This window comes from Nicotiana tabacum, chromosome 16, assembly GCF_000715075.1.
Source record: "Nicotiana tabacum cultivar K326 chromosome 16, ASM71507v2, whole genome shotgun sequence".
Classification (NCBI taxonomy): Eukaryota; Viridiplantae; Streptophyta; class Magnoliopsida; order Solanales; family Solanaceae; genus Nicotiana; species Nicotiana tabacum.
The window spans coordinates 109505004-109516055 of NC_134095.1; the positions used below are offsets into that span (position 1 = coordinate 109505004).

An 11052-nucleotide genomic window follows, 5' to 3' on the forward strand; every position below is an offset into this window, starting at 1 on the left:
TTTGACGAAAATTCATGATCAAAATTGATGGTTCTTAGAACAGGAGTACACTTAAGGATTCGATGTGAGAATATTTCCATTACATATTGGAAGCAACTTCAACTTTTGTATAAGCAACAAAATGCTCCATTTATTCATCGACCATATGAAGAGATGACATCTTTTTATCAGTACGCCTAGTTAGATTCAGCATAGCAGAAGTTTGACCTTTAACTGCAGATTCTTAGTAGCTGCTTTTGCAAGACAGCCAATAACAAAACTACGCCTTTGTAGAAGGGAGGTCCAGGAGGACACTGAATACAACTCTGAAATGGCTTTCTATGGGTTATAATCTTCTACCATTTCTCACAGAAAAGACGAAAAAGTTACCTCCTATAGTATCTCATCCTTTCACCAACCAACAAGACCGCAGAGCTTAAGCTCACGAGGGAAGTCATTTCAAAGCAAACCATCATGGAAATAAATTGCCACTCTTTGTGCCTGCAAACATTGAAATGAATTAATAAATGGAGTATTATATTGCACAATCAGAAATCAACAGTTGTCTAAAAGATCCAGGGAAAACTTCTAATATTGCAGTTGGGCGGAAAATAATAACTAGCAGAAACTGCAGTTCCTTTGTTTGGAGAGGCAAGTCCAAAGAAAAGAATCAGGGGACACATACTGGTGTTCTCGAGAATTAACGTGCCACCCATGTCACATAAACTAAAGGAAGGAAAATCACCTTGAAATAAGACATGATTATAGGCAAATGCTTGAACTTAGATGCTGCATTTAAATGTCTTGAAACATATATCTTGCACTGCTAGTAGGAATGTCAAATAACTTTTGTCAGTGTGGCATCTAACTTCTCTCCGATCAATGTGATCCATGCCTGTCAATGATGGAGAAAAGCATGAGACTAGGGTGCATTTGAAAGATGACAAAAGGGGATACCAATATGAAGTGTGAATTTTATGACATTTGAATAAGTATTTAGAGAGAACAACTAAAGTTCAAACCACAACTGAACAACCATGGTAGAGTAACATACTTAAAGCTACCAAAAGTCATTTTAGGTAAGTATGATGACATACGCCATAAAGAAAACCATCTGTGTTCTACCGCTTTCCAAAATCAAAGGCTAGGCAATACAATTAAGTGTACAAGCACAACATGAATTGTGATACATACTTGGTCAGAAGATGTGAATCCTCTGATTGTGTCACCACCAATTATGGCAATTCCTTTGTCAGCTAGAGGTTGCAGGATTACTGCCTAATAAAGTATTATGGTTATCAGTAACCTTCAGGTGAAGATTGAACCTCCGAAAAAAATATAATGAATATGAAGGATGTATGATAACAGAGATCATATAGGTATATACATTTGGCAGAGACTTTGAATGATGCAAGAATTTTTTGAAGAGCAAAAGAAATGCTCATTTGGCTACTATAGGGGTATCTGCACATCTTTAGTACATTTGCTGTCGTGGACTTAGGTGAAATGAGACAAAGTTTTGTGCCGGCCAAATACATATGCAGCCCCTTTAACTTGTTCCTTTTTTCCATTTAGACACTTAAACTACTTCTTGTTCCTATTGAACACCTGAACTATTCAAGAATTGATCTATCAAACACTTTCTTTATCAATCTATTGTAAAAGGCCTGCGCGTGTTGTCAAACGCGTATGACATGGCAAGATAAACAAATTATTATTGGACACGTGGAATTTTAAAAGCTTTTCTTTTACATGCCTTTTTTACTAATCCCTACCCGCCCACTCTTCCGTCCCCTCTTTCTTCTTGCACCACGCACAGTGCCCCTCCCCAAATATATTTTGACTTTGATTTTGCAGATTGCCTCACCTTTGGGAAGAACCAAGTTCCAGTTTGCCATCTAATCTGAACAATGAGATAATGGAGAAGACAGATGTAACCATAACTGATGCGAGAAGATAAGAGAAGGGAAAAGGATGACAACCGGGAAATGGCAAGCCCTCTCTCCCAGCAAATTTTCAGCCATCCCCTATTCTTCTTCCTTTACCACGAAACGGGCTGTAAATTTTAAGTCCTATTTAAGTTTCCTTGCAAATTTCTCTGTGTATACAACAATGTTAAACACACATGATAGAGTTATGGGTTTGAATTTACTATCTGAAGGGCATTAAACACATGGGTATTATACATCTGCTGGGATAGAAATATCTGATACTTCTATTTGCTTTGAGAGTTTGACTTATAAATTGGATACTTCAACTGGGTATATTTGATTAAGATAGGTTGGAATAGAAGACGTTGGATTCTATGCCTAAATTGATTACTTGTGGTTGTAGTTCTTAACCAAGTGGATAAATGCGGTGCTCCTTTGCTTTTTGACATGGCTAATATTAGTGGCCTCATTTTTGCTCAGTTAAATTTTCATGTCTGCTACTTCTGTTCTTGACAAAAACCATTTCTTTGAATAATATGATGGATTGTTTAGTTGCGAAAGGACTGGGTCTGTGTTGTTACAGATTAGGGTGGTGAATGGTCGTGGAAGACGGAGGCGAAGGTAGAGAGAGAGGAGGAAGATAAGAAGGATAATTTTTCCTTTAGAAAGAATCCCTCACGCGCTCACGCATAGAGTAGCTCACTCACTTTGCCATGTAAACATTGTGTTTAATAGATACATTTAGGCATATTTCAAGTGTTCAATAGGAACAAGAAGTAGTTTAAGTGTCTAAATGGAAAAAAGGAACAAGTTAAAGGGGCTGCATATGTATTTGGCCGGCACAAAACTTTGTCTCATTTCACCTAAGTACAGGAGTTAATAGTACCTGTGTATTTGAAGGAAGAAATGGTAGCTGCGACTTCCCCGGATAAAGAGATAAGTTGGCCAAGTAGCTCTCTGAAGATACAGACAGTCAAGCTCATGTTAAACTAACTTCTTAACGGATGCTTGGAAATTTATATAATGTCTTGATCTTTCAAAACCTGCTCTCGGGCTCATAACTCTTTCACCCACTTGTTTTAGGAATGAGAAGATACAACTATATCTCGAAAGCTAGAAGAAATGAGAAGTTCAAGTGATATCACTCACGCGACGCTGATTTTAAAACTCCTTGGTAAAGCGATCCTTCTATCATCTTATTGGTGTCCACAGCTACTGCATCGCTTCCATTAGAGGAGGATGCAGCAGCAAACCCAATTTGAAGGATGCATTTCCCATCATAAACAATGACCAGAGATCTGCAGCACGTGACAGCTGATAGAGAATCCCAAGCCCTGTGAATTAGACAAAAAAGAAAGAGTAACACTTCAAGAGGCATTTGGACAATATTTCGTTAAAGTTGAGAAAAGAGAGTATTTGAAGTTGAAGTTGAAAAAGAGAATCTGAGAGTTGAAATTGCGTTCGTGTATGAATTATGCTGGTAAAAGAAGTTGAATTTTTGTGAGCGGAAACCATTACTTCACTTAAAATACTCCTCAAAGAATTTTTCAATATTTCAGAGTATTTCAATTACTGAAATTAGGTATTTGCAAATATTGATGGCCAAACTTCAACTTGCAAATAATGACTTCACAATTTGCAAGTGAAGTGATGGCCAAACACAACAAATTATCATCAACAAGTCTCTTCCACGGAGATTACAGGTTTTCTCATCTAAAAGAACATCAGGAAATGTATAAAAGTACGCTAAATTGTGCTTTCTTGGTTATATATCATTTGCATACTGGAAGAGCATGTTCAAGGACTTAGCAACACATTCTCTTTCAGGACAAGTTGTCTATTATATCAGTGCTATAGAACTTTGCGCTAGTGAATGCAGAATTCACACATTATTCACTATTTAGAATGATGTCACTTTTCCTTTATACAACCAAATATATTTCAAAGAATCAAATCATGCGCTTTCCCACTCATTAAGAAAAACATTATGTTAAATTGCTGGAGCTAGATTTCTAGTTACAGGTTTAGCTGAAACCAGTAGCTTTGGTCAAAACCTGTATTTGTTGTTAAGAAATCTACTTAATATGCATAAATAATTTATCCAAAACCCAATGAGCTGCCTTTTTAAGATTCAGAACCCATAAACTCAAAATTCTGGATCCGCCTCTGCACAAATCCCTTATCCGCAGAGGCCAATAGCGGCTTTTGCCACTTTCTCGCCCCTTGTTGACTTAAGCCCCCAGCCTCATGGTTAGGTGGATGGTCCCTTCCACAAAATCAACCCACTCTTGTCAACAAAAAAAGAACTTTTCAAAATAATTCGAAAGACATAAACGGTGAATATTTATTGTTCAATGACCTAGTCTCCTCTCTACTGATTTGATAAAAAGTATCATGCAGCGTAACTGTCACAGATATGTGACCTTCAGTCTGATTTTTTCTTCACAAAGGAAAAAACGATCAGATTCACTTCTTGAGTGCAACTTAAACTCATTACATAGATTATGCAACATGTAGATATAGCACAAACAGATCAAGTTCTTAATACTTTACGTGATCTCCAAGCACAAAAATAAGCAAGTACTCATAGATACAGTACCAGAGCAGCTCAGAAGTAACAAAATCTGGTAGGTTGGACGCTACTCTTTGGCACTCCACACCATTAGGATTTACCTGGAAAAGAATCAAAAGGCATAAGTTGATCAGTTACTCTAATGGTGTAACAACAGGAGGAAAACTAAGCAATGAGCTGAGCAGAGATAGCGGGACACAAAGTACATGTCCTCATGTGTGTATGTATGCGTATACAGTCCTCACCACAGATATGGTTTTTGGTCGAATTGAAAGCCAAACAAGACCATTTAAGATGTTGGTGACAGCCAAGCCAAGTGTTAATAAATCTGCTCTGGATTGAGAACTGTGCAAGTTGAAAGTAAATAGTTAAATAGTGGTCCAAGAATATGTAGAAAACTAAATTACAGGAGAAACAGGAAGCTAAAAACTGTTTCCAATGTGTTCTGTGTAAGAAGAAAAGTGCTGCTTCTAAAAGAAACATACTGTCTCAGCTACATATGATTGTGAAAAAACTTATGCATCCAACTCAATATGTAAGGGTAATAGGTGGAGTAATAAGATCATTATAAACTGATATGGAAACACTTATTTAACAAATATGGGATTTCTATCCATCTAGAGCTTTAACTTCTTCCCACATGTTTGATTCATTTGATCTCAAACGTGGATTTTAAAGGGAAAATGTCAAGATATCCATAAACGAATTGGGAACCCATATTTAACCAATGTGGGACTATGTTCAGACTATGTCTCTAACAATGAGTAAGTGAATTAGTGAACAAACTTTGTAATGGCTTAATGATTAGAGCACATACACCCAGCTTAATATGAAGAGGGCCATGCCCCTTCAAAAGCCTTACAATTGCTTTTCATATCTCATAGATTTTACTGGTACAGCATTCTCTTCCAATTATCAGAGTCTACTAAAATCATTTCAAGATGTAATGATTGGGCTATTAAGAAACTTCACTAACTATTTCCAAAAGGAGAAGACCTCAGCTTTTTTGTTTCTGAAATACAACAAAGGCTTCACCTATTAAGAGATGTCTCTATTGCGTTCAGCCAAAAGTTCATGGTGATAGAGGATTCATTAAATAGGTGTAGTCTTACAAAGCAAAACAACTGCATCAATTCTTCTACATTATGTCCGATGCAATCTCGTTTCATACTTTAGTACAATTTTCCTTTTCCTCTTAAGATGATCCATAAGTATATACCAAATGATGTGTGTGTGTATGTGCGTGTGTGTGTGTATGTGCGTGTGTGTGTGTGTGTTTTTCTCTTCTTCTTTTCCTTTTAAACCAAGCTTTAGCTGAAATCCTCACATTACCAAGGATTTAACTTATGCAAACAGATAGTTTCGAAAATCTACCAGAATTACCTTCTTTTTCTGAAATTACTAGTTACAAGTCGGTTTTTAAGTAGCCTGATAATGTAAGTGCGTAAAAATTAAACTCGTTCTAATACCAACATTGTCAAATTACTCGACAAAATTCAAAGCTACTCATTAAGAGGTAATATTCCAGGACATCAATTGCAGCCCTAAATTCTCTCTTGTCTCTTTCAAATTTTACATTTCTTTGTGGTAAGCTTCTAAGAGCAACACATTCATTTGATAAACAACCCTGCCCAGCCATAGAAAGGAAGAAAAATAATTGGCAACCGATACTCCCTGTCTCCCACCACTCCATTTTCCTTGTTAGTCCTTCTAAAAAGAAGGTCACATATCTATATTTGGAATGATTTAACTTTATACTTCCATTTTATGCATAATGATTATTTTTATAGCCAGAGAAACCTCATGTGCTTAGTCAAAATAGCCATAGAAATTGAAAAGGAGGAAGTAGTAGTAGTTAACCTGCTAGCATTTGAGACGGGAGCAATACCAGAGACCGTGCGATTGAAAAGAACAGCCAATAAAGACAATCCACCAACGTATATCGGCAAGCTCCGAACAAAATCATCATTTTTGGATACCCAATCTGCTATCCATTCCCTCCGTGGCTTCGGCCCTCTATACCCACTTCCTCCCTTCATTTCTCGTCACGAATTTTCCAAATGAGCAAATAACCAATAAGCACAAAGACAATGAATGTGGAATTGAGATTACCTGGGAACTAATAGAAGCCTTAACAGTAACAAAGGAAAGGAAAGAGGAGAGGCGACGGGAATGTACACAAAGTCGTTGTGGCGGTTGGTTTAAGGGAATGAAACCAAGGAGATTTCCCGCTTCCATTGAACAACAGGTTCGTTTTTCTGTCTGATTCCAATGTTCCTAAAACGGATAATGTCTAGCTTCCAATCACAATAAATAAAAAAAAAAAAAAAAAAAAGGAGTGAAGGCATTGTTAGAATAATGGGCCTAAGAATGTGCTTTTGGGTGTGGAGAAGACTGGGCTAGTCCTAATTAGGTGGCCACTTATAATATTCTGTTAAATTAGTTACCTCCTATAGCAAAGGTTGATATTTTATTTATTTTAAATAAATATCCTTATAAAAAATTATATTTCATAACTATATTTTGATTTTTTATACCCAAATATCTATTTATGGTCACCTCCTACTCTTAAACCATAAAATAAATAAGGTATTATTTTTCTCTCTTATATCCCCTCAAATTTCTCCAATCCCCTACCCCATATCTATTCTCCCTCTCTCTACTTCCCGATATCTTCTACTCCGCCGGAATATGCAACACCAAGCCCGTGATTTGATCAGTTTTAAATTCATACAAGATATATTAGTTTGTCTACGTCTGAAAGATGAAACTCCCACTTAGACCGTTTTGTATAATCCCCTACTGATGCTTGATAACTCTTGCCAAGCATGAAATATTTTTCACTGAGTGAGCCATTCTATAGGAGTCCTTTTTGCCTATCTAGAAAAATTAAGAAAACATTTTTCGTCATACCTGTCTGAGCTCTCGCTTGACTGAAACCTTATGTTTAGTAGGCCTTACAAAATAGTTCTTCTAGAATCCAGTGAACAACAATTCCTAAGGATCAGCTTGCGAATTTGTATTTCATATCTCGCTGTATTTCATTATCTTTTTTTAAATTGAATTTCAATATATCCAATTGTCTTCTATGTATTTCATTGTATTCACTGTCTCGCTATATTCTATAAATGTATTCATATGTTTTTTTAATTAATATAATTTATCTATTCAGATGTATTATATAATTTCTCTGAAGATTGCTATGTTTTTGGGGTATTTTCCGGTTGAGAATCTTTTTTATAACTGCAACAACAACAACAACCCAGTAAAATCCCACTCAGTGGGGTCTGGGGAGGGTAAAATGTACGCAGACCTTACCCCTACCCCGGAGGAGGTAGAGAGCCTGTTTCCGGGAGACCCTCGGCTCTGAGACAATATATCTGTGACAACAAAACCCGAAAAAATAATATCATGACATCAAATAGATAGAAAAGTAGTACCACAAAAATTATACAAAAGTCTGAAACACAACCTAAATCGACCGCCCGACTACCCCTTAACCTACCATCCTTAACCTATAACCCTAATCTCGACTACCCCTTAACCTACAACCCTAATGCTCGACCTCTACACCTTTATATCTAGAGCTATGTCCTCGAAAATCTGGAGCCGCGCCATGTCCTGTCTGATCACCTCGACCCAATACTTTTTAGGTCACCCTCTACCTCTTCTCGTACCTGCCAAAGCCAACCGCTCACACCTCCTAACCGGGGCATCTAGGATTCTCCTCTACACGTGTCTGAACCATCTAAGCTGCGCTTCCCGCATCTTGTCGTCCACCGGAGCCACACCCACCCTCTCCCGAATATCTTCATTTCTAATTTTATCCAGCCTAGTGTGCCCACACATCCACCTCAATATCCTCATTTCTGTAACTTTCATCTTCTGGATATGTGACTTCTTGACTGGCCAACACTCAACCCCATACAACATGGTCGGTCTAACCACCGCTCTATAGAACTTACCTTTGAGTTTCGATGGCATATTCTTGTCACACAAGACTCCAGAAACTAACCTCCATTTCATCCACCCCACCCCAATATGGTGTGTAACATCCCCGTCTATCTCCCCATCTCTATGGATTATTGACCCTAAGTACTTAAAACTTTCTCTCTTGAGGATGACCTGTGAGTCAAGCCTGACTTCCACATCCTCTTCCCCGTCACTTTGCTGAACTTACATTCCATATATTCTGTCTTAGTCCTACTCAACTTGAAACCTTTAGATTTCAGGGTTTGCCTCCATACCTCCAGTCTCCCATTAAAGCCGCCTCGTGTCTCATCAATCAAAACTATATCATCAGCGAACAACATACACCATGGCACCTCTCCTTAGATATGGTGTGTTAGTGCATCCATCACCAGGGCAAATAAGAACGAGCTGAGCGTAGATCCTTGGTGTAACCCATAACCACCGAAAAAGGCTCTGAGTCACCTCCCACAGTCCTAACCCGAGTCATAGCTCCATCATACATATCCTTTATTGCCCTAATGTAAGCTACCGACCCACCTTTCACCTCCAGACATCTCCAAAGGGCGTCCATGGGGACCTTGTCATATGCCTTCTCTAGGTCAATAAACACCATATGCAAATCCCTCATTTTATCCCTGTATTGTTCCACCAACCTCCTGATAAGGTGGATAGCTTCCGTAGTAGAACGACCCGGCATGAACCCGAACTGGTTTTCTGATATAGACACCTCCATCCTTATCCTCCCTTCCACCGCTCTCTCCCAAACTTTCATGGTATGACTTAGTAGCTTGATACCCCTATAGTTGTTACAATTATGCATATCACATTTGTTCTTGTACACCGCAACCATTGTACTCCACCGCCACTTATCAGGCATCCTCTTCGTCCTGAAGATAACATTAAACAACCTAGTCAGCCACTCCAACCCTGCTTTACCCGCATATCTCCAAAACTCTACTAGAATCTCGTCTGGTCCGGTCGCTTTGCCCCGACTTATCTTACCCATCGCACCCACAACCTCCTCAACCTTAATGCGCCTATAATACCTAAAGTCGAGGTGGCTTTCGGAGTGCCCCAATTGCCCTAATACAATGTTTCTATCCCCCTCTTCATTCAGAAGTTTATGAAAGTACGACTTCTATCTTTGCCTAATGTGGGCCTCTTCCATCAATACTTGACCGTCCTCGTATTTGATGCACCTCACTTGATCCAAGTCGCAAGCCTTCTTCTCTCTTACTTTGGCCAACCGGAATAACTTCTTGTTCACACCTTTGCCCTCAAGCTCCTCATACAACTGACCAAATGCAACAGTCTTAGCCTCTGTGACCGCTAAATTTGCCTCCTTCCTAGCCTCCTTATATCTTTCTCTGTTTGCTCTCCTCTGATCCTCATCTGTGCTCTCTACTAACTTAATGTAAGCCACTTTTTTGGATTTCACTTTACCTTGGACCACGTCATTCCACCACCAATCGCCTCGGTGTCTGCCAGAGTAACCTTTCGAATAACGCTAGCATCCCCACCACTCTTCCAGGCACCCATAGTCGCCAATCGCCCCTCCAACTCCCGTGCATTATCCTTAGACAAAGCTCCCTACCTAATTCTCGACTGACCCCGTACAAACCTCTTCTTCCTCTTCATCAAGATACCCACGTCCATCACTAGGAGCCTATATTGAGTTGTGAGGTTCTCACTTGGGATCACCTTGCAATCCTCGCACAACCCCCTATCACACCTCTTGAAGAGGAGACAGTCAATCTGAGTCTTAGCCACCATACTCCGGAAAGTAACCAAATGTTCCTCCCTCTATGGAAACTTAGAGTTCACGATTACCAACTCAAAAGCGCTAGTGAAATCTAACACTAAGGTACCACCCCCTTCCTATCACCAAAGCTGAAACCACCTTGCACCTCACCATAGCCACCAGCAGACGACCCAATATGACCATTGAAATCCCCTCCTATGAATAGCTTCTACGTAGGTGGGATACCCCGCACCACCTCATCCATCGCCTCCCAAAAGCGCCTTTTAACCTCCTCATCTAAGCCCGTTTACGGCGTGTAAGTGCTAATGACATTCAGAGTGCTCCCTCCAACTACTACCTTAATTGCTATCAATTTATCATTCACTCGCCTAACCTCTACCACCGACTCTCTGAGCTTCCTATCCACCAAAATGCCCACTCCGTTCTTGTTGATACCCAATTTTTCCTTATATTTTTTAATACATATATATACTTTCAAAATAGCATATATGCAGTTATAAGCATGCATGAGCATTTTTATAATTTTTTATGCAATTTTTATAAGCTCCAAATTGATTTATTTCTTCCCCTTTTATTTATAAAATTTTCAATAATTATCCTTCAAATTATTTTTCTGGTGATTTAGCCATCTAAATTCTATATTTATGCCAAAATATTGTTTAAATATTTTTAGTGCATTTTTATAATTGCATTTACATTTTTAATCTAATTTGCATATATTTGCAATACTAGCCCTATTAATGCATAATTATATTGTTGATGCATAAAATGATCTTTTATATTTTTAAAATGTTAAATAACTATTTTAAACCATTTTAGTACATGAAATTATTTTT

The 11052-nt window shown here is 38.5% G+C and overlaps 2 protein-coding genes across 2 annotated transcripts; both read right to left on the minus strand.

Moving 5' to 3' along the window:
- LOC107799032 (protein COFACTOR ASSEMBLY OF COMPLEX C SUBUNIT B CCB4, chloroplastic) lies at window positions 1–6782 on the minus strand. Its single transcript, XM_016622094.2, has 9 exons — window positions 6595–6782; window positions 6343–6515; window positions 4728–4827; window positions 4510–4583; window positions 3060–3244; window positions 2797–2867; window positions 1174–1257; window positions 725–874; window positions 1–480 (listed from the first exon to the last, which is right to left on the minus strand). Exons 1-8 carry the CDS (start codon window positions 6718–6720, stop codon window positions 818–820), a joined length of 870 nt encoding a protein of 289 aa, XP_016477580.1. The 5' UTR covers window positions 6721–6782; the 3' UTR covers window positions 1–480; window positions 725–817.
- A 2810-nt stretch (window positions 6783–9592) lies between these two features.
- On the minus strand, window positions 9593–10227 carry LOC142170359 (uncharacterized). The gene is made up of 2 exons (XM_075232252.1): window positions 10076–10227; window positions 9593–9935 (listed from the first exon to the last, which is right to left on the minus strand). Exons 1-2 carry the CDS (start codon window positions 10225–10227, stop codon window positions 9593–9595), a joined length of 495 nt encoding a protein of 164 aa, XP_075088353.1.
- Between the last annotated feature and the right edge of the window lie 825 nt (window positions 10228–11052).

What these genes read in the sequence shown, in the direction of transcription:
- LOC107799032 (XM_016622094.2), bottom strand. Translation starts at nt 6,720, where the DNA reads ATGGAAGCGGGAAATCTCCTTGGTTTCATTCCCTTAAACCAACCGCCA. An exon ending in AGTTTTAAAATCAGCGTCGC is followed by an intron (nt 2,868 to 3,059) that starts GTGAGTGATATC and finishes CTGTATCTTCAG; the next exon opens with AGAGCTACTTGGCCAACTTA. An exon ending in TTCTTCCTTCAAATACACAG is followed by an intron (nt 1,258 to 2,796) that starts GTACTATTAACT and finishes ATACTTTATTAG; the next exon opens with GCAGTAATCCTGCAACCTCT.
- LOC142170359 (XM_075232252.1), bottom strand. Translation starts at nt 10,227, where the DNA reads ATGGTGGCTAAGACTCAGATTGACTGTCTCCTCTTCAAGAGGTGTGAT. An exon ending in TTGATGAAGAGGAAGAAGAG is followed by an intron (nt 9,936 to 10,075) that starts GTTTGTACGGGG and finishes TTACTCTGGCAG; the next exon opens with ACACCGAGGCGATTGGTGGT.